Below are 21,249 nucleotides of genomic sequence, written 5' to 3' on the forward strand. Positions count from 1 at the left end.
ATGACAAAATAACTTGAATTTCTGTATTTCACACTTTTTTAATATTTTGGATTATTTTGGATTTTCAAGATTGATAGTGTAATTCTAGAGTTGTAGAATGATGGTTAGAATGAGATCATTACAAATTGCGCCAATGATTATCATGCTAGGAATAATCTGTACCTGGGTGATTTACGAAAACGTTTTTCTAGTGCATAATCGTTACGAGAACGGCAGAACTTCTTTTAACGTGGTCGACTCGGAATTAAGTAAATCCTACACAATATATCGGACCGAAAATGCGACTCTTACAGAATTTAACGGAGTTCGTGCTATTATCCAAATGGATAAGGAAGTTTATTTTCCAGGTGAAGCAATGAAAATTCGTGTTGTTTTTGTTTATGCGGAAAATGGAACCCTTGTTCCCCTTCGTGTTTCCCGTTCAATAACACTCAAAGTTGTTTTTCCTGATAAGCATGAGCAGCCTTTACCACGTATTTCGCGTTTTTCGGGAATAGTTTATTCTTACTATCATACCTGTTTTTTATTTTATATCGATATCTAACGGGTAGCCAACGTGGAAGGAGTTTATCAGTTGGTTCTTTCAGCAAATAAGGGTAAATTCTCTCTTTCTCGCAGCTTTATGGTTGCTTCGATCAATCGAAACCGTGTGTTTATCGACATTTCCCTGGATAAAGATATCTACAATTTCGGCGAAACTGCCTTTGTTAATGTGTCGACCAGCATTTTGGACAGCACATCTCTGCATAGTGGTGTATTGTCCATTTATGCGGTTATGAATCAAGGCAGATACACCATCGTTTCTCTCCCTTTGTATTTTTGACTTGTAGTTTTCCGAAACCATCCAAACAAATCAAGTCATTGCTGCCAACTTCACCATTCCTTCCATCACCGCGCTGTATTCCTCCTTCATCGAAGTTTCCTTTGTAATGAACGGCGATAAAACAACGCAAACGAAGCTCCTCCCGATTTCCTCCACCGAGCAAGTCTCTGTTTTCATCTATCCAGAGGGAGGATTTCTAGGCTGCTCGCTAAAGAATCGCTTTTACTTCCAAGCCCTGGATCGTTTCAATAAGTCGATCAATGTGGAGGGACGCGTATTGGATTCGGCCAATCAGATCGTAGCGAAAGTGATATCGGGAGTGGATGGTCGAGGACGAAGCGATCTGTTTTCTGTGTCTCCCAAAGAGACATATTTCTTTGAAATCACAGCGCCGATTCCGTTTGTTGGACAGAGGACGAAGCTTCCTACGTGAGAATAGTTCGTCGTTTTGATTCGTAGATGTGAAAAGCTCCCTGTGCTTGAAGCGTTTTTCGAAAACAACAAAATTCATGTGAATATTCAGACCCAACCGGATCAGCAAACTCCGTTCTGGCTTGAATTATATCGACAAACGCGGCTGCTAACTGAAATTAGCAATCCAGGGAATAAGAAATCGTTTGAAATAGATCCCCAGGGTTATTATGGAGTTTGTGTTGAAGGGTGAGGACTAACATGCAGGTGATTCGGGTGACTTTGTCGATCCCTGGAAGGCAGCATTGTCATATTGGAAACCGAATGTTCGTTTCGGAACGATTGGTGTTTGTTCCTCCTCCTCCTTCGGATTCTTCTTCTCTTGCGATTTCGATTGACAGTCAAAAGAATCATAAGGGTTTTGTGTTTGAGAGCGACGATGTTTTAACTATTCGTCCTGATTTTGGAAGCAAATCGGGAGGTAGGCAATGAAGCATTATCGTGCTATTTGTAGTGGCGATGTTAATAGTCATTGATAAAAAGGATGTCAAAAATCTGGGCAATTTTAAGAATCAAATGATGGATGAGTTCTTGTTAGGATCGGAAGTTCTCGACTTTACGGACACAATGAAACGCTTCTTGCATGAATCCAACATGGAAGAACTCGACTATTTGATGGGTGTCCAAGGATGGAGACGTTTTGTGTTCCAATGTCCCACCGAAATCCCCCCAAAACAAGCCAATCTTGTACTAGGGAACCTCACCGCGGTGCAGGCCGATCCCTCGGATAATGCAAATGAATTGGATCCCATTTCTCCCTTCGGAATGTTTGCTCGAGGCAACAGAAGGGATGATCGAATCCGAATGAATTTGATGGCGGCTCCTCGAGCTGCGATGATGGAAGATGTTCGAGAAGAAGTCGACGCCGTTCCACCGGTTGTGCCGGAGAGAGCGATGGCGATGAATATGGCGGAGCGAATCGTCGGAAGAGACGTGGCCAAGCAGAAAGTTGCTGCACTTGAGGTCCCGTTGCTGTTCCCGGAGTTCCGAAAGCGAGCCAGCACGATCGTTTGGAAGCCTGCGCTCCGCGTGGAAAAAGGAGAAATCAAAGCGAGTAAGTGGAACGTGCCGCTGCCAAATGTGGCTACCACCTATTTGGTGTATGTGAATTTTATTAGCGACGGCGGAATCCAAGAGCGAACCGAAGAGATCCAAACGATCCGAACCTTGTATATGGAGTCCAAATTGAGGGCGGGAACGCTTCTGCTCTGCGAGGATGATGTGATGAAACTCCCGTTTACGCTGATTAACAACGGGGAACACAATGTAGGGCTAGTTCCCGCGGTTTTATGTAGGTTTCATTGGCGTTGAAGAGCAAGGCGCCGTCAGATTGGGTCTCCGTCGAGGACGGCGAGTTTTCGGTGGCTGGTTCGTCGAGTGCCCGCGGTTATGTGAAGATTCTTGTAGGGATTTTCTGACGCTGGTTTGTGTAGGCGCGATATCCGAATGTGTTTTCTTTGATTTCTCGCCGCATGAACAGAGGGTTCTTCATCAACCAGGCGACTGAGAATTTGATTCGAAGTGTGACTCCGTTGAGAATGCTGCGAGTGAATCTGATCGATCCTAACACTGCCGAAATCGCGGGGAATGAGCCGGATTCAGAGGATCGAGTTGGATTGTATAGAAGAAGAGGAAGAAATTCGCGAGCAATCGATTCGGTCCGTTATGATCTTCTGGTGCAGAGCAGTTCCGCTTTTAAAATCTATTTTGAAGTGTAGAATACACGAAGATCGAGAAAACGTCGATCGTTCAGTTAGCCGGAACGGAGGAATCGACGGCGAAGCAGTCGGTTCGAGTGCATGTTCCTGCGAACGGCGTCGAACGCTATCGCTTCGTGGCGATCCGCAATCTCAACAGCATTTCCACGCTGCTTCGCGAGGCCGCCAACGTGTTAATCCACGAACCCAACGGCTGCTTCGAGCAAACTTCCTCTTCTCTCTATCCCATGATCGTTCTATCGGAGATCGATTCGTTCTCCAACGCGAAGCAGCCCATTCTCCACGGATTGGATCGCTTGCTTTCCTTCGAAGTCGAAGGCGGAGGCTTCTCTTGGTTCGGCAAAGCGCCCGCGCACGAATCGCTTTCATCGCTCGGCCTGCTTCAGTTCGTCGCGCTTCGTCCGCTGCTGAAGGAATGGGAGGAGTGGGAGCGATTGGAGAAACTGGAGAACGCGATCAACCGCACGATGACGTGGCTGGCTTCGAAATTGGGTTTGAATGGAGGGAGTTTGTGAGGTAGATCGCGAAGAACGCGCGTTTGTTTCGCTGTCGAAGCAGTCGCTGGACTCGTTTGGAAGAGCGGATCCGATTGTGCAAGAAGCGTACGTCGTGTATGCGTTGTCGCAGATTTCGGAATCGAATTCGATTGCGAATCCGATGTGGAATGTACGGAAAGGGAAGGAATGATTCTGTGAAGGAATTGAGCGCAGTCGCCGATCGAATTTACGAGGATATGCAGAAGAAGGCGATTCCCAATACCTATTTGCTGGCTCTGCTCGCCATCGCCTATCGAAATCTGGGATGTGAAGAAAAGGCCCGACTTTTGGAATCCCGGATTTTGGAGAATCTTCGCGAAGATGGGTCGTTTGACCACAGCGAAATGACGATTACCTGTACCTTTATCGCGGTTCTTCTCTCTAGATTCCCGCGGGAATAGTCTGTTGATCGAGACAGCGGCGTTGGCGGGCCTTTCGCTGTCCAATTCGAATTCGAACGAAGAAGCGCAGAATCGCATTTCCATGTTTTTAATCTCCCAGTACGCGGTATGTGTTGTTGTTTTTTCGGATAATGACAGAACGGTCACTTCGGATCCACGCAGGGAACGGTGCTAGCGCTGCAGTTTATCAAGGGAAGATTCGCGAAGCTTGTCATGATCATGTATCCTTGTTAGGTGTAGAATTGCCCTGTAACGGCCGTTTTGGATGGAGATAAAAGTGTGGAGCTTTCTTCGAAGGAAGAACAAATCCCGCTGAAGACAAGCGGAGATCATGAACTGGAGCTGAGGTCGGAGTGTAAGGCGACGATCTCTGTAGTGACTTCGTACTTGATTGCTGTGCCCGAAAATGGAAATTCGACCCTGAAAATGGAGTTCCTCGTCCCAAACACGATGCATGCCAAGGAGGGAAAGCTGGTACAGCAGCAAGTTCGTGTAACGAACCATGGAGAGGCGATGGGAATGGTAACCGCTGTCGTAGGGAGCGAGAAAGGCGTGTGAACGTAGATCGGGATTCCGAGCGGAGTGGAGGTGGAAATGGACCACTTGAAATCCATTCAAGAAGAAGGCGCGTTTGATTATTTCGAAGTGAGAGGGAGAGACTTGATTGTGTACTGGGAAACGGTGCCGGCAGAGTTTGAGAGGACATTTTACGTTGCGATGATTCCTTTGGTCCCAGGTTTTTATCAAACGCCTGCCAGTTACGTTTATGAGTACTACAATCGGGACAATATCCACTGGATTCCCGGAATGACTTTAATAATTGATGAGTGATTCGTCTGAATTGTTTGTAGCAATAAGAGAGCACTATTTTAAAAATTGTGTCGATTCAGAGGTATTTCGCGGCATGACGACATGCACTACACACATATCCATTTTGTCTAAAAGGACATCAAATAGACTATTGTATTGTTTGATAAATAAAATATTTAGTCTATAAATATGGATCCATCTGAAGAGTATGATATCCTTGGTGTAGCGTGATGTGTAGAGAAAGACCAAGAGCTCGTCCGGGTGCTATGGAAATGGGTCCGAGGCCTCGTCCGGGAGCGGGACCACGACCCCGTCCGGGAATGATGCCACGTCCTCGCCCAGGAATGATGCCGCGCCCTCGTCCTGGATTAGGACCTCGTCCTCGTCCGGGTCCAAACGCAGATTCATCTGATTTTAGTGAAGATGAGGTGATAACGGCATCTATGAAAAAGAAATCTGGAAAGTCTGGTAAAAAGTCAAAGCATCATAGTGAAAAGGGAGAAGGCCATCATAAACAGCATCATCACGGTGATCCTTCAGGACTTCCAGGCCCGCGTGGTCCGCGGGGACTTCCGGGACCACGGGGACCACGAGGACCACGGGGACCACGGGGACCTCGTCCAGGAATGAATGCTCGCCCTCCCATGCCTCGCGATCCGTTCCGCGTGACTCCTCAAGAACTCCAGGAATACAGACGTCTGTTTGATATATACGATGTGAACCACACGGGTTTCTTGGAGGCCTCGGTGGCCGCAGAGTATCTGACGCAAAGTCGACTTCCCCAGCCGATTCTGCACAATATTTGGGAGTTGGCCGATCGAGATCACGATGGTTTGCTGTCAGAGTACGAGTTTATCATCGCCACGCACGTAACGAAGCTGGTTCAGAAGCGAGTAGGCGCGAATGGAGAGGACGATGAGTAGAATATTCCGATTCCCTCGACGCTTCCGCCCGCGTTACTCGAAGAAAACCTGGGCAAAGAGGTGATCAAAATCCCTCCCGAGAAGCTGAAGGAGCTCCAGCCAGTGGATATGGTAGGGAAGCGATGGGGAGTGCATGGTAGGACGACTCGAAGCTGTCGATCGAGGAGCTCCGATCGAAAGTGGAGGGCACGAAGAAGGATTTGCTGGACCAGGAGAAAGCGATCACGGAGAAATCGGAGGAGTCGAGACAGCTGACGAGCGAGCTGTGCGAGCTGGAGAAGCAGCTGGCGGATCTGAATAAGCTGATCGCGATGCAGGAGGATTACGATAAGACGATCGACACGGCGTGGAAGATGGCGAGACTGCAGTATCATCAGATTAAAAACAACGAGGTGATCGAATCGGAGAGCGAGGAAAAAGAAAAAGAAAAAGAAGAGGAAGGCGCGTTTAGCTGGAGCGATTTGGATGATGATGGATCGAAGAAGGAGGATGAGGACGAAGGGGAAGAGAAGAGCGACGCGTCGGAGAATGAGTTCGATTGGGACGATTGGGGGAAGGCCGACCAATCCGACTCTGCCGACGAAAAGGACGCCGAGGACGCCGAGGATTTCTTCAAGTCGTTCGACGCTTCCGACGACGACGACGCGGACACCACCAAGACGAAGAAAAAGGGCGGCAAATCCGGGGACGCGGACGAAACGCCCAGGTCGCCGAAGTCGCCGAAGTCGCCGAAGTCGGTGCGCAGCGAGTTCGGTTCGGAGGACGAGGATTTGCCCGCCATTCCCAAGAAGAAGAAGTCCCCGCCCCCGCCACCCCCTCCAAAACCGCGGAATTTCGACGAGGACGACGAAGACGATTTGCCCGCCATTCCCAGAAAGAAACTCCCGCCCTTGCCGCCAGCGAAACCGGGAAAGAAACTCCCGCCCCTACCACCCGGGAAACCGGGGAAACCGGGGAAACCGGGGAAGAACGAGCCTCCAATGCCGCCAAGACGAAGATTCGAAGAGGAAGAGGATGATGATTACAGAGATGATGAAGATGAGTATGAAGACCGAAGAGGAAATCGCGGTCGGAAGCCGAATCGAAGTCAAAGAAGAAGATATGAAGACGAAGACGAAGAGGAGGAAGAGGAAGAGGAAGAGGAAGATTACACTCCACGTAGAGGAAAGCAGCCTCCTCCAAAACCAGGAAGGAAGCCGTTCAGAGATGAGTCAGATGAAGAGTATTAAGGAGGTGAATGTGATACTGTGTTTTGCTGTTTTTGTTGGTTTGTTGAAAGAAAGATAGTCCCGCGGTTCTGAGTTGTTATTCGTAATAATCTCCAGTTTGAGATAAATACTTTCTCTTCACGCCGTTTACGAGAGATAAATGGAAAGAAGAAAGGGAGAAGGAAACCCAAAGGGGAAGCGTGTGAGAGTTACAGAGGGCGAAGGAGAGTAAGTGGAAGTGTGTTTCTTATAAGTGGACTCGGTTGCCATATACCGATTTTAATTTCAGAGTTTGCCATATGAGTAATCAGTACTAATTTTTCCTTTTAGCTTTCCACACCATGAAAGTCGAGTTGGCGATCAGTTTAACGCTGTTGTGCCGAAATATGACGAGAATCTTAGTCAGGAAGTTTGTAATTCGCCGAATGAAGATCAGGAATATGGTAATTTCGATAATTTGGTGTCATTGCAAGAAACATCCTTTCTTCCGGAAGCAGAAGGAAGTGTTAACTACCAAAAATTTCTTGACAAAGCGCGTGCGGATACATTGCGTAATGATGACTTTCTGTTGAACGCCTTTTATAACAACAAATTTGATTCCGGTAGAACATTCCGCTATTTGAAAAAGGTTATCGAGCTAGAGCGTTTTCATCCGTAGATTCCAACCATTTACTGTGATGAAGGTTTTTCTTCCGGCCACCTTCCCTACTCGTGTTCCTGTTTCTGCCATACTTGTAGATCACTGTTTTACCCCTTCCAGCTAGTTAATCAGTACCGTGCCAATCTGTATCGGTACTATTTCAAGCGTTCCTGGGGACTGAAGCAACTCGAGAAATTGAATAGTATTCGTTCGCTTTCCCATTAACGCGCAGTAAATTTGGACACTGTCAATAGCATTCTGAACGAGGGTTTGGTCGAGAACGTATCCTTGGCGTTCGATTTTCACGGGAATAGGACGAAATCTGCTACATCTGCGGAGATGGCGGCGATTTGCTTCTCTGCGACGGCGGCTGCGCGCGCGGCTATCACTTGAGCTGCCTGAATTTGACGTCCGTTCCCGAGGGAGAGACGTGGCTGTGTCCGTACTGCGCTCGGCAGAAAGAGAAAGCGAGGGCGGCTGCGGAGAAGAAGGGTGATTGCTTGGTGCGGGGATGACGCGAAGAAGTGGCGGCGCCAGGCGAAGAAGACGAAGACTTCTTGGATCCCGGGTTTTTGCCTGTGCAGAACTCGAAGAGCCATCGAGTTTCTGGCAATGCGAAAAAGGGGAATCGTGGAAAGAAGGCGGATTTGGACCCGGATGCGACGATTGGAAAGGAGCGGAAGGGAAGTACGCGACTGGTCGATCGCGTGTATTCGGAAGAGAGCTTGAAGAATACGAAGCTGTATCGATGCATCGTCGAGAATTGCAACGCGATGAGCGCGAATCGAACAGCCATGCTCTCACACGCGTAAGCGAATGAATTGAATGAATTGAATGAATGATTGAATTGAATGAATGAATTGAATGAATGAATTGAATGAATGAATTGAATGAATGAATTGAATGAATGAATTGAATGAATGAATTGAATGAATGAATGAATTGAATGAATTGATCATCTCATTGCTTGTAGTCGATCGTTTCATAAGGATGACTATGTGGAGATCGCTCGATCGATGGGTTGCAATTAGTATCCTCTTTTCTTTCTTGTGAGTCTAGTTCCATTCCCGGGGAGAACGGCATTTGGGAGTACCATTCGTTGAGTTTCAAATGTCCCGAGCGGGACTGCGACTATCGTTGCATTCGCTTCAATTCCTTCGAGCGACATATTTTAAAGTATCACAACGCGCGGTCGGTCCAAGACTACAAGCCGGACGACTTCATCGACTATGACACGATCACCTATGGAACGCAGGAGGAATGTCGAAAGCTCGCGCGAAGAAAGAAACTCACCTGGGAGCCCGGGAAGCTCAAGACGAAGAAGATGAAAGGGAAGGAGCGATACAGCGAAGATAACGAGAACGAATATGAGGAAATGGAGGAGGAAGAAGAAGGAGAAGAAGGGGAAATGGAGGAGGAAATCAAGGAGGTAGAAGAAGAGGAGGAAGAAGAAAAAGATGAAGATCATGAAAAGGAAGATGAACAGGAACAAGGAAAAGAAAAAGAAGAAGAAGAAAAAGGAAAAGAAGAAAAGGAAGAGCAGACCCAAGAACATGAAAAACAGTCAGGTAGTGATTCGTCGAATAACAGTGAACATGGAGATGAAAAAGAGGATGAGAACCACAAACCAGACACTACTGTGGAGTAATAAGCTAATAAAGCGACAATTCTGTACAGTGAGTTGTTAATTGATTTTAATGTAAGCAACAGAGCGTATATAACAGACAAATGCATACTAAGCAATTTTTATGACTTGTTTGTGGGAAAATCTGGAATCTCTGCTTGATATCTAAATTGTTATAAATATAAGCATGAGTGCTCACTGTTCGCCAACACGAATAGAGTGGTTTCGCGCAGTTAAATACTGCCTTCTTTCTTTCGGTTCAAATCTCTTTTCTTTACTGTCAAGATAGTTTTCTTCACTGGGAGACAACTGTCTGACAATCATGCATCCAAAAACATCCCCTACGGCCTTTTCTTGGAGGACTCGCCTATAGATTTATCCAAGGCAATAGGCTGATCTTCCATAGGATCTACGCTCAATAGGTTAAGAACTACACTGATTATAATAAAGGTGCATATAGTAGGAAAAAGTCCTATTTTCGGATATCAATTCACAAGTCCAAAGAAAGTCGTATTACACTAGTCTTATACAATGCCTTTCAAGAGAAGGTAGGTAGTGTGTTGTACATCTTGTGGTGGCAGTCGATGAAGGAGCAAAGGGATTTACGTAGTATAGAAATCACGGACGTTCTAAGAAAGGAAGAGGTCATGTAAAACCTGTTCGATGCACTCACTGTGGTCGTTGTGTTGGAAAAGTGAAATGTTTGATGTGTGAAGTTACCTCGTAGGATAAGGCCGTAAAACGTTTCCAGGTCCGAAATATTGTGGATGCGTCTTCGCAGAGAGATATTCGCGACGCCTCGGTTTATGAACGTGAGTTCATTGCTAGTCTTTTATTTTCTAGAATATACGCTTCCTAAGCTTTACATTAAGCAGCAGTACTGTGTGTCCTGTGCTGTACACGGTCGTATTGTGCGTGCTCGTAAGGTTGAGGACCGTCGCATTCGCGAGTACGTGCGTCCTCAGTTTAAGGGAGTAGGATTCGTGAAGATTTGTGACGACTAGGAGCGGAATTAGGCTGTTTATTGGATTAGTGAATAGGATGGTTGTGTTTCCTACAAAAACAAGCAAAACAATAAAACAAAAATGGATTGAATTGAATTGAATTGAATTGAATTGAATTGAATTGAATTGAATTGAATTGAATTGAATTGAATTGAATTGAATTGAATTGAATTGAATTAGGTAAAAAGCACATTTATGCATAAGGAGAACTCATTCGCAAGAACTCCGAGGCAGAATGTTTCCGAATCTTGAAATATGCTACAGCTCCCACAATGAGAATCACGATACAGATTACAATCACCAATAATGCAACACTTTGGATTGCAGAACCCACATCTACGCTCACAATGGAAGCGAACTCCTACTTGTAGACACACATACATTGTCTTGGCAAGCGAGACCATCGCTGCAATCAGCGAATGTGAAGCAGTGCTTCCCCTTCTCACATTTGGCAGAGCAAGACCCGCCACAGTCCACATCGCTCTCAATCTCGGTCCTCGTCCCATCGTGACATCTCCAATCGTCTGTGTCCTCCTGCAGAACGAGTCGCTGCGTCTATACATGGCGAATGCTTTCCATTCCCACCTCAAGGTAAGCAAGAACCGTGTCGGATTGCTTGAGTACCGCTTCTTTTCTAAGAATCGCAGAAAGCTCGGTGATTTTTTGGGTTCCCTCCACGCGATTGACAACGAGAGTGAACGAGACAGCAATTTGAATCGTAGAGGACTGGGCAGAATGGTGTTTTCGCTGAACATGGGAGGAGGCGCGCGAGAGGGAAGCGATCTCCGTGTAGATAAAATCCCATTTGCGGATTTGCACTTGATTCAGAGGAATCGAAATGGTAGAAGATAAGAAAACACGAAGAGCGGTTTGGATCGCATCCGACGACTCTTTCATGACGCCTTTCAATACCATGGATCCTTGAATGAATACAAAGCGGTCATCTGGCCGATCGAGGACTATTTCTCTTACACGGTCGCAGCTCACTCCAGAGAACTCGACATCGCAATAGCAAACACCCGACACACATCTTCCATGGCCACTGCAGCTCACTAGATCGATCGTTCCATTGTCCAGCAATCCAAATCCCTTCGGACAAGACACGGAAGAGCCGGATGTCCGCGAAATAATGATAGAGCTCTCACGAATCGGTGTGCCAACAATCGTTCCCGCCTCTTCTCTCCCAGATATGTAAACCACATACGTTGTGTCTGGATCCAGATCCGAGAAATCAGCGGAATATGCGTTGACTCCTTCTTCGACCATATACTGCCCATGCGTTACAATCTCGCGATAGCTAGGCTCGTTCGCCGAGGCAGTGAGGAGAAGGGCGTACAGACGAACGGGTCTGTCGCTGCCGGCTGTGATCTAGAGTCACACATCAAGAGCAAAGCAACTTGAACCTCGGTAGCGGTATGCTTTGTGATTTGGATAGGCGCAATCGATGCTCCTTTGTACATAAAACTAATCGAAGGAGAGTTTGTGAGCGCTATTCCCTCCATGGATGTAATGTATTTGGAGGCGGTCACTGTGACTTCTCCGGCAGCGTTAGCAACGAGTTGGAGTTTGTAGGTAGAGTCAGATTCCCTCTGCACCTCATGAATGTATCCATTTGTTGTCTAAAATCGACCAGAGCACTTGGAAATACCAAAAAGTGGGTGACATCTAGGTCTATTACCGCTGAGGAAAACTTGATCCGCAAAGAGACAGGCATTACCGATGCATAGTATCCCTCGTCTGCCATGAACTCGGCAGTAAACTCATTGCTATCTATCCTTCGATGTTGTATGGAAGAAATACCTTTGCCTTCGGCCATAGAGTATGACTGAGCCGGAAGTAGAGCAAATAACACAAGCACAGTGATGAAGCAGGAAGTCATAGATAAGTCTAGTAGGATTTTGATGAAAGAAGATGGTATTCGTCTGGGATTGAGGAATATCGCGATAGATGAAGATTTGGGATATGCGAAGATAATCCCTGAGGATATATTGGTTTATTTACTTTTATTTTGCCCTTTCGTGCATGTATACAGTAGACTATCAACCAATACTTCGAACAAACCCATTTCTTCCTCTTTCCCCCTCCGCACTCTCCTTTCGAACGTTGAAACAAACTAGCTCTGTTCCAGCTAGTTTGGGAAAAAACAGAAATGAATTCTATTGAGTATGTTTTAGAGAGCCGACATGAAACATTTGTAATTGACAATACAGAAGAACGATTAAGTGATCAAATCGACAATTTTAAGCAAGAGGAATCTAGAGTGTGGAATATTGGTGATTGTGATGTGCTAGACGATTGCTGAATCGCTGTCTAGATCTTTGTCGTTGATTACTGGACTAAACGTAAGTAACGATCTGATTCGAGATTTGCGAGACGGTGTGGTATTCTTCTTTTCTAGAGGTAATATATAGGTTTTGTGCCGCGTAATTGAGATCTGCAGCCCAGGGACCAAATTGGGGAAGTGGCATCCAAATTCAAGTTTTGAACTGGGGAATCGTTTACAGCTAGGTGGTATAACAGCTTTTGAAACTGAAAATTTGTATTTGTTTAGTCAAGCATGTCTTCAACTCGGAATGCATCCTAGCGGTGTAATTGATTATAATGTCTTTGAAAATAATGACGTATGGATGTATTTTGTGTGAAACGTGAGATGCATCGTTTGGTTACGTGCTTAATCCATTTGCTAAAGATTCTCTACCTTCATTTGCAAGTGAGTGAATCAAGTACAGTCTCCATACAAGCAGTTGATGGTTCGATATCCCACATATGTTGTTTTCACCTTGTTTGGCTGACTTCTAGTAGTTGAAACGGGAACATTATCTGAGAAGGATTGCGATACGATTCGCGCGTGTCGCAGTCCCTTAAGCTCTGTGAGATGGGATGATGAACCAGAGAAGGCAGGCGAAGGTTTAGAAGAGAATTCGAAAGAAACGGAGAATGGAATGAATGAGAGCAGCAATCAAATAAATGAGAATAAGAATGAAAAAGAGAATGAAAGTGAAGGTGAAAATGAAAAAGAAAATGAAGATGAAAAAGAGAATGAAGGTGTTAATTGTGTGAATGAAAGTGAAAATGTAAATTTGAATCAAAATGTGAAAGAGAATCAGAATCAAAATGATAAAGAAATTGTAAATGAAAATAAAAATGATAAAAAAATCCAAGACCAAAATCAAAATGATAAAGAAATCCAAGACCAAAATCAAAATGATAAAGAAATCCAAGACCAAAATGTGGATGAAAATCAGAAAGAACCTGCTGTTCACTCCTCGTCGATTTCATCGAGCCTTGAATCGATCGATCCCTCGCCCCCCCTCTCCACATTCGATTCATCCATTCCCTCTCCTTTTCTCCCTTCTCCCGACTCTTCCTCTCTCCCCGATTCATTCAACGCTTCCTCCCTTCCCATCGAGCAAGAAAGCGACTCGCAAAGCCAATCAGGGCCCGAAGAGTTACTCGATTTCCCGGCTCCGTCCCACGTGCTTTCGGACATTTCTTCCGACGAAGAAGACTCGACGCTGCACCTCGACGGGCAGACGATCCTCGAGTTTCTGCGGTCCGAAGAGGAGCAAATGCGGCTGGAGATCGCGCGCCTGCAGAAGGAGGACGCGGAGCGATTGCAGCGAGAGCGCGAGGAGCGAGAGCGCTGGATCGACGCGATTCGGAAAGAGAATTACGTGTTTTCGAGCGAGGAGGAGGAGGAATGGAAGGAGGAAGAGGAGGAGGCGTCGCGTCGACGCACTCTGTTCGTGGCGTCGATCGGGAAGGAGATGGAGCGAGCGCTGAACGAAATCCGGAAGAGCACGGAGGACGCGAAGCTGAGTCCGAAGCGAGTGATGCAGTTCAGCCGGACGAAATCCAAGCTGCAGCAACGGATCCGAGAGAACGACGTGCAGCAGAAGAAGGAAAACGCGGAGCGAAGGAGGAGGGAAATGGAGCAGCGGCAGCTGGCAGCGCGGAATCGCGCGATTACCGACCAAAAGCAAAGGCAGAAGCAGGAGGAACTGCGCAAGGAACGACTGGCGTTCGAGAAGAAGCTGCGAGAGGAGGATTTAGAGAGGCAGCGAAAGGAGAGGGAGCGCAGGCAGCGAGAAGAGCAGCAGCGATTGAAGCGATTGTCGATGGTTCAGAAACAGAAGGAAGAGGAGAAGAAACGAAGAGAAGAGAAGAAGAAACAGTGGCTAGAAGAGAAACGACGCCTGGAAGAGGAGGAAAAGAGAAAGGAAGAAATGGAGAAGCAGAGGAGGCGTCGCAATATGGTGCGCTTTCGCAATGATACGGTCAAGCAAAAATCGGGTTGTGTAGGAGAGGATGGATTGTGTGTTTGTAGAGTTCTCCCAATCGTCTTCGAAACAATGGATGAGTGTATAATAATAAGTGATGTGCTTGTTGTTTGCTACGAATCACACTTTCTGCTTGTGCGAAATAGAAGGGATGAACATTGTACAACTTGAATAATGACCGAAATTGGGGGTATTTTGTGAATAGTATAATAGTCTTCAATACAACGAAGGAAATGGCGTCCATTTACGTACGCACATCGAAAGGTGAAAAGCTAAATTATTCGATTGAATTGGGGTCGTCTGTGAAAGAATTAAAAGAGATGATCGCCTCCTCTCAACAGATTGAAATTGAGCAAATCACTCTTGTGTTTAAGGGTAAAATTCTGCAAGATACGGCAACTCTGGCTGCAAGTGGTAATTTGTGATGGCAAGTGTACGACTTTAGGGATTGTGGATGCTAGCGTTGTTCATATGGTTGTCATGAAAAAGCCGGCACATGAAGCTCCCAAGCCTTCAGTTCCGCCCAAGGTGGAGGCTCCTCCTAGCCAACCTGTTGAATCTGCGACGCAGACCCCTCCTGCAGCAGCACGGCCTGTGCGACCTGTAGCATTTTCATTCTGTTTTGTTGTTAGGTTTCCAGCCCTTTGAATTCGCACTCTGCATCTTCCCCTTTCCGTAGAATGGAATTGCCGAGTCAGTCGTCTCTGGAAATGATGTCTCCCTTAATGGCCTCCTTTAAGGACCACCCCGAGCTGTTTATCCAGTTTTTGAAGGCAGATCCCGGCTTCCGCAATGTTTTGGAGAAGAATCCGCGTATGGAGGAAATGCTGAACGATCCCACGACTATCGACTATCTAATCGACATGATGAGCAATCCGGACAGTATGCGGGACGCGTTGCGCCAGACCGACGAGGCTCTGAACCATGTGGGGGACATTCCTGGCGGTGAGCAGATGCTGGAGCGCGTGATGAGCGTTTTTCTTCTTCTCTGCGTTTCCCTGTAGCAATACTACGAGCCTCTCGACCGCCAGCACGACGCGAAGGGCTACGCCAAGGAGGAGCATTCCTCGCTGGGCTCGACGCCGCAAGACACGCTCCCCAATCTCTGGGGCTCGCCGTCCTCCGCCTCTTCCTCCCAGTCGGCGGGCTCGCGCCCCAACCCCTTCGCATTGCTCGGCTCGCTGGGCACTTCCCACGCCTCCAGCGCATCGAACGCGTCCAATCCTGCGAGTTCTGCCGACGCTTCGGGGGCTGCGAGTGCTGCGAGTGCTGCGAGTGCTTCGAGTGCTGCGAATTCGGCGGGTCAGAGCGGGTTTGGAGCGATGCCGCTGAGCCAATCGGCGATGGACGCGAGTCTGGACCTGCTGAGCGAAATGGTGAGCTCGAACCCCGAGCTGGTCTCCGCGGTAGGGAGTAGGAGAAGGGCGTGAGAGGCAGCTGCTGCAGCGATCGCCGGAGTACGAGCAGCTGGTGAAGAACAATCCGCTGATGGCGCAGCTGATGACGAATCCGGAAATGCTCCGGCAGAGTCTTTCTCCGCAGAATCTGCGCATGATGAGGGAGCTGGAGCGGAGCGGAGCGTTCTCTGGAATGGGAACCGGAATGGGATGGGGACAGATCCCTGGAATGGGAGCCGGAATGGGAGCCGGAATGGGAGCCGCTGTGATGAGCTCGGAGCAGATTCGGCAGAAGTACGCGAATGAGATTTCCCAGATCGAGGCGATGGGATTTACGGTAGATGACAATTTGTTACAGACGCTGAACCGATTTCAAGGAAATGTGGAAATGACTTTAAATTTCTTGCTGCAGTAGCTAGAATCTGGGGAGATTGTGTGTTTGTTTGAATTCCGAGATGTTTAAATTAGCGTTTTGATGTTCCCTGTCAAAACTGAAATAACCTCTATTTTTGGACAAATGAACAATCGTGTGCAGCTCGGAGCTAAGACGAGGATAACATGTAGGCAATGCTTCTGTGCTAGTAGAACTTTAAAATGCACGATGTTGCATTGTTTAGCCAAATCTAGTTTTTTCTTTAATAATCTAGTACACAGCGCATCATCTAAGTATGATTGCAAGCGCTCGTTTTCTCGCTATTGATGGTTATCCCCAACAACTTCGGGTGAATTTTATGAAGATGCAAGTAGGTGACGTTTTCCCGATTGGCGGCTTGATATGCGCTTCCAACGCTGTTTAAAATTGTTTTTTGCCTGCTGCAATGTGATTCTAATGCCTTTGTAGATGTCGACACTGATTTCCTACGCTAAGGCTTTTGGAATTGGGTATACGAAGAATATGTCCCAAACAGAGATTGCTGTTCTTGTTGCAAAGTAAGTCTTTCCTTTTCGAAGCTGACCTGTAGTCATTTTGTTTCGAGTAGTATCGAAGAAAATAAGGTGATCCATGATTTTTACACAAAGACAGAGAATGTAGTACACTTCTTCTTGGAGTTAAATGAAGGTTAAGCGCAATCCAACATCGAGTCTTAGCGAATCCTCATCATATTCAATACCAAAGCGCCAGTCAAAGAAACCGAAGAAAGTGGGAATAAAGTCGTGGGTTGAAGTGTAGTATGCTCAATTGGAAGAAACAGCATGTCATTACAATACCAGAAGTCGTTCTGAGAAGAAGGAACGTACTCAGCACTGTAGTTGCGGTAAAGAGGATAATGATGTGATGGTGGAGTGTGATAATCCAGACTGTAAGCACCAATGGTTTCACTATGAATGTGTCGGGATTGAAAATCCCGATGATCTCCCAAAGAAATGGTATTGTCCAGAGTGTCAGAAGTCAATGAATAATAAGTCATCGTAATGGCATTTGTGTTATAATGATAGCAATGAAAGGTTGTTATATTGTCTGTTTGTTTTCACACAGATTGATGGAGGGGATATTCTTGTGAATGGCAAGTGAGTCTGTGAGGGCGATTCTCCACTCAAAAAGATATCAAGGAGTGGACGTTAACTATCACACTACACTACGACCATCACTGTGTTTTGTTTTACTCCACAACCATCATTGGGTTTTGTTTCACTCTCATCATAGCTCGAACTTGCTACTCAGAACAAACAAGAGAGTTTGCGGTATTAAAAAGATTATAAAAGTAGCCCTTCTTCTCCATGAGCGATTCGAAGCTTCCTTCTTCAATGCATTCTCCCTTGTTCAGCACATACAACCTGTCGCACTGCATTATACTCTCGCGACGATGCGTAATCATGATGATCGTCTTGTCTCGATTCCTGTTCACATCGTGGTAAATCGTATTCGTCACCAATTTCTCATTTTCACCATCCAACGCCCTGCCTCTCAATCAAAATCACCACCATTACGATGTTGGCTCGTCTAATATGATAACTTTCGGGTTTCGCAGAAGACTTCGCGCGATCGCAAGGCGCTACACTGAACGAATGTTTACGAGATTACTTGTTTTTGGCCTCCGCTGATTCCACTGCCACGTTCTCCGATCACTCTACGTCTCATCAGCAATTCGAAACGCCACGTATCGAAACCCATCGGCATGTCTTTAATGAAAGCGTCGATGTTCATTTCCTTGACCACCTCGTTGAACTGCTCTTCGGTTGCATGCTACGCGTCACTTCCAAGCCCTTCTTTGACCTCCGATCCGTAGAGAATGTTCGATCGAATGGTTCCAGAGAACAAAACCGGCTCTTGAGGAACCTATCGATGAGCCAAAGCCCTTACCTTAACGATGCTGATCATGCTCCGCACGAAATCCCCCGCCAGGTCATTCACGTTCACGCCATCCAGCAAGATTTCGCCCTTGGAGACTTTGTACAAGCCGCCGAGAAGCGAGGAGATCGTGCTTTTGCCGGATCCCGACCCGCCAACAATTCCAATATTCTCTCCAGGATGGGCGACGATGTCTAGATGTCAGTCCCGCGTTCCCTTCGCCTACTAATATTATTCAGAACCTGATGATCGGGCTCTTGCGGATAGGAGAAGCACACATTGCGAAGAACGATTTCGCCGCGGAACTTGTCCGGATCGGTTATCGCATCGTCCGTGGTTTCGTTCCTTTTGCTGTAGAAGCGGTCGATTCCGCTCGCAGCCGTCGACGGTTCCAGCGGGCACGAAGAGAGCTCGAAGACGCGCTGCGACGCGCCCAGCGCCTACATCGGACCGCCTGTCCACACCGACTTCCATAATGCGCGCGTACACCTTCATCGTCCCGCCCACGCCCGATGAAACGCTCATCGTGTACATGGCGAACGACGCCAGAGCGCCTCCCTTAACCCAGAGGGTTACAACTCTATGTTCGAAACGCGTGAAATGAAGGAGGGCGAGCTTCAAGGAAAGCCCCACGCCGGCACCGAAGGACGCGCGGATTTTGGCTCGTTTGTTGTCGTTTTCGAAGAGCTGCTGGTTCTTCGATTTGTAGTTGAGATATTCGTTGCGCTCCTAGAACTCACACGGTGAAGCGAGACGCACCTGGTTGAACCACTTCACGGTGCGGATGTTCCCAATCTTTTCCTCCACGCAAATGCTCATTTGGGCCAAGTTGTCCTTGATGACGCGACTCAGCTTTTTCACACGTCTTCCGTTATAGTAGGTAATGACCGAAATGGGAGAGAGGAGCAGCACGATGTAGCCGGTGAGCGCTGGAGAAATGTAGAGCATGAGCTACTTCAAACAAGAAAATAAAGACATGCGCTGAGCGAACCGATCGTTTGCACCACGTTGATGATTCCCGTTCCAAAATAGTTTCCGAGCAATAGGCCGAGCTCTTGGATATCCGACCCCATTCGAGAAGTCAACTCTCCGGTGTGCGTAGTATCATAGAACAACATCTACGGTTCAATGCATGCATACACTATCGTACATCTTGATTCAGGATTACTTTAAATGTGTTGTTGCGGATCTTCCCTACACATAATTAGCCCATCTATCTAAAGAGAAAATAGTACGAATAATTGTGTGGGCCAAAAAGTCTGATATGTAATCGCTGTAGTAGTCGAGAAGAGCTGATATCCCAAAAAGTCCAGCCATTCCGACCGTTAGAATTGGGAGTTGCGACATGTCACCATTCACTGCCATATCGACTAGTTTTCCGAAAGCCATGGGAATGGTCAGGCTTATCATAGATGATGCAAATAACGATGTGATCGACTTTGCCTATGTCATCATATATACGTTCAGATAGTACTAGAAGCTTTTCGTTTCCCTTGTATAGATTAAGCAACCGTTTTGCATCTCCCTTTTTCCATTTTTCTTTCGTCTTCTCGTTAACCAAAAGATACAAAGAAATACCTGATTATGCGAATCTCTTCCATACCAGAAGGAGAAATGGCAAACCTGAACACAGCCCCCCATTCTCCCCTGTCTATATAGGGTCACACGCATATTCGCTGAAAATTAGAAATGGAGAAGATGCATTACATGACCTGAAAATTCCAGTGCAAGTTCTTCCTACACAATGGAAGGATCTGCTTAACATGTATCGACAAGAAAGATGATCGTTTTAATAAAAAAAGTGATATCTTACTTTTATCAATCTCCTTTTCTACATGTTGTATTGACCGGAGTTCTTTTTCTATTTGAAGATGGTGCAATATGTATTCTATGTATTCTATATATTCTATATTTCTTATTAATATCCAGATGGAGCCAACTGATTAATATTCCAGAATAATGGACGATATTCTCTAGTATTGAAAACCAGCTCATATTTTTGTTGTTCCCTTGCGTATTCCTTTAATTTTAAGTATTTACCATTTAAAATGATTGCTGCTGTATGAATCCCACTCTCAATATAACGTGTAGCGTATGAATCGTATGCTCTTCGCTAGTGCATTGTCATGTATCTTTTTTGATTAGCAGTAGTAACATGTAGCTGCGAAGATGCTGCCTCAGTTGAGATGCTTTGCCTCGGGTAGTTTTTCTCCACTCTTTTTGATAATACATTAGCTGCCGACAAGCTCATTTACATCAAGGACGATGCCACTTATCATGAGCTTCGAAAGGGCGACAAACCTTGCATTATGAACTTTTCTGCTTCGTGGTGCCGCCCTTGTAAGATGATGGCTCCTATGTTCGCGCAATTGAGGTACATAGTTTACTTGTGTTTTGAGGTAGTGCCACCAATGATCATGTCAACTTTGTCAAGATTGACGTAGATGCGAGCCCGAAGTTATCTAACGAGGAGAAAATCACTGTATGGTCAATGTGTTCTTTTGAGAGGTAGAGCGTGCCTACTTACAAGCTGTACAAGGCAGACAAGCTGATTTCTCAGGTAATTTTAGGGAGTACTCTTAATGTTCTAGTTCGCTGGTGCTGATGTGAACCAGCTTCAAATCATGATCGGTCAGGCAAAGTCAGCTTAATTCGTAACTAGATTTTGTTGTATTGTTTGTTATTATAAAGAAATCGCAAAATCGAAGTCAATGGAATGAAACTCCCTTGAAGATGAATCTTCAAAATATAAATTCTCGTCACTAAGCTCCGTAGAGTGTATTTTCTGAAGTTATATTGTTTCTAAAGCAACTTTGTGCAGTGTTCTGCAACGTTAACGATTCTCATTGCCTAAATGAGTTCAACGAGATTATCAAGTGACTTAACGAAATTCGAGGATGTTCGTCTGATTTTGGGCGATCTACATCGAGAAACTCCAAGTCAAGGTACTTCTTTTCCTCCAATGTTATTATTATTATTATAGATGATGGAGACAATCCAAGGGAAACAGCAGAAAGAAATGTTAGAAGGTATAACACTGCTTTTATCTTTAGACAAATGATCGCAAACGACGAATCGATAGCTCAAGGCAAATGTTTCAGGTGAGAGAGAGTCAAGTAGTCTA

The 21,249-nt window shown here is 46.2% G+C and overlaps 9 protein-coding genes; 7 read left to right on the forward strand and 2 right to left on the reverse strand.

Annotated features, from left to right (window-relative positions):
* Positions 1-142: 142 nt before the first annotated feature.
* Positions 143-4,780, forward strand: GSBLH_T00006679001 (uncharacterized protein; the record flags this gene model as incomplete). Its single annotated transcript, XM_013042368.1, has 15 exons — positions 143-473; positions 552-754; positions 831-1,252; positions 1,283-1,469; positions 1,502-1,715; positions 1,749-2,560; positions 2,590-2,697; positions 2,728-2,952; positions 3,024-3,504; positions 3,533-3,678; positions 3,710-3,905; positions 3,934-4,055; positions 4,088-4,117; positions 4,190-4,483; positions 4,514-4,780. The coding sequence occupies 15 exons, from the start codon at positions 143-145 to the stop codon at positions 4,778-4,780; spliced, it is 4,038 nt and encodes a 1,345-aa protein (XP_012897822.1).
* Positions 4,781-5,385: 605 nt separating this feature from the next.
* On the forward strand, positions 5,386-6,078 carry GSBLH_T00007141001 (uncharacterized protein; the record flags this gene model as incomplete). The annotated part of the gene is given in 4 exon segments (XM_013042369.1): positions 5,386-5,652; positions 5,683-5,793; positions 5,823-6,049; positions 6,060-6,078. The coding sequence occupies 4 exon segments, from the start codon at positions 5,386-5,388 to the stop codon at positions 6,076-6,078; spliced, it is 624 nt and encodes a 207-aa protein (XP_012897823.1).
* A 1,489-nt stretch (positions 6,079-7,567) lies between these two features.
* Positions 7,568-8,342, forward strand: GSBLH_T00007142001 (uncharacterized protein; the record flags this gene model as incomplete). The annotated part of the gene is made up of 5 exons (XM_013042370.1): positions 7,568-7,601; positions 7,655-7,732; positions 7,763-7,812; positions 7,845-8,022; positions 8,053-8,342. The coding sequence occupies 5 exons, from the start codon at positions 7,568-7,570 to the stop codon at positions 8,340-8,342; spliced, it is 630 nt and encodes a 209-aa protein (XP_012897824.1).
* A 645-nt stretch (positions 8,343-8,987) lies between these two features.
* On the forward strand, positions 8,988-9,282 carry GSBLH_T00003595001 (uncharacterized protein; the record flags this gene model as incomplete). The annotated part of the gene is made up of 2 exons (XM_013042371.1): positions 8,988-9,206; positions 9,235-9,282. The coding sequence occupies 2 exons, from the start codon at positions 8,988-8,990 to the stop codon at positions 9,280-9,282; spliced, it is 267 nt and encodes an 88-aa protein (XP_012897825.1).
* Positions 9,283-9,663: 381 nt separating this feature from the next.
* On the forward strand, positions 9,664-10,198 carry GSBLH_T00003596001 (Ribosomal protein S26e). XM_013042372.1 has 5 exons: positions 9,664-9,702; positions 9,770-9,848; positions 9,882-9,966; positions 9,998-10,128; positions 10,159-10,198. Exons 1-5 carry the CDS (start codon positions 9,686-9,688, stop codon positions 10,168-10,170), a joined length of 324 nt encoding a protein of 107 aa, XP_012897826.1. The 5' UTR covers positions 9,664-9,685; the 3' UTR covers positions 10,171-10,198.
* Positions 10,199-10,351: 153 nt separating this feature from the next.
* On the reverse strand, positions 10,352-12,037 carry GSBLH_T00006680001 (uncharacterized protein; the record flags this gene model as incomplete). The annotated part of the gene is made up of 6 exons (XM_013042373.1): positions 10,352-10,494; positions 10,524-10,713; positions 10,744-11,506; positions 11,539-11,777; positions 11,837-11,928; positions 11,959-12,037. 6 exons carry the CDS (start codon positions 12,035-12,037, stop codon positions 10,352-10,354), a joined length of 1,506 nt encoding a protein of 501 aa, XP_012897827.1.
* Positions 12,038-16,676: 4,639 nt separating this feature from the next.
* On the forward strand, positions 16,677-17,249 carry GSBLH_T00006681001 (uncharacterized protein; the record flags this gene model as incomplete). Its single annotated transcript, XM_013042374.1, has 4 exons — positions 16,677-16,765; positions 16,798-16,864; positions 16,896-16,976; positions 17,007-17,249. The coding sequence occupies 4 exons, from the start codon at positions 16,677-16,679 to the stop codon at positions 17,247-17,249; spliced, it is 480 nt and encodes a 159-aa protein (XP_012897828.1).
* Positions 17,250-17,490: 241 nt separating this feature from the next.
* On the reverse strand, positions 17,491-18,155 carry GSBLH_T00003597001 (uncharacterized protein; the record flags this gene model as incomplete). Its single annotated transcript, XM_013042375.1, has 5 exons — positions 17,491-17,734; positions 17,765-17,829; positions 17,859-18,020; positions 18,051-18,113; positions 18,144-18,155. 5 exons carry the CDS (start codon positions 18,153-18,155, stop codon positions 17,491-17,493), a joined length of 546 nt encoding a protein of 181 aa, XP_012897829.1.
* Positions 18,156-20,162: 2,007 nt separating this feature from the next.
* Positions 20,163-20,795, forward strand: GSBLH_T00003598001 (Thioredoxin). XM_013042376.1 has 7 exons: positions 20,163-20,185; positions 20,217-20,253; positions 20,287-20,325; positions 20,361-20,499; positions 20,529-20,607; positions 20,638-20,685; positions 20,717-20,795. The coding sequence occupies exons 1-7, from the start codon at positions 20,174-20,176 to the stop codon at positions 20,774-20,776; spliced, it is 414 nt and encodes a 137-aa protein (XP_012897830.1). The 5' UTR covers positions 20,163-20,173; the 3' UTR covers positions 20,777-20,795.
* The last annotated feature ends 454 nt before the right edge of the window (positions 20,796-21,249 follow it).

This window comes from Blastocystis hominis (genome assembly GCF_000151665.1).
Source record: "Blastocystis hominis, Singapore isolate B (sub-type 7) whole genome shotgun sequence assembly, scaffold_3".
Lineage (NCBI taxonomy): Eukaryota > Bigyra > Opalinata > Blastocystidae > Blastocystis > Blastocystis hominis.

Excerpts from the sequence above, each read along its gene's own strand:
- GSBLH_T00003596001 (XM_013042372.1), top strand. Across the intron at positions 9,849-9,881 it reads GTGGTCGTTGTGTTGGAAAA|GATAAGGCCGTAAAACGTTT; the intron begins GTGAAATGTTTG and ends GTTACCTCGTAG. Across the intron at positions 9,967-9,997 it reads CGACGCCTCGGTTTATGAAC|AATATACGCTTCCTAAGCTT; the intron begins GTGAGTTCATTG and ends TTTATTTTCTAG.
- GSBLH_T00003598001 (XM_013042376.1), top strand. Across the intron at positions 20,500-20,528 it reads CCTATGTTCGCGCAATTGAG|TGCCACCAATGATCATGTCA; the intron begins GTACATAGTTTA and ends GTTTTGAGGTAG. Across the intron at positions 20,608-20,637 it reads CTAACGAGGAGAAAATCACT|AGCGTGCCTACTTACAAGCT; the intron begins GTATGGTCAATG and ends TTTGAGAGGTAG.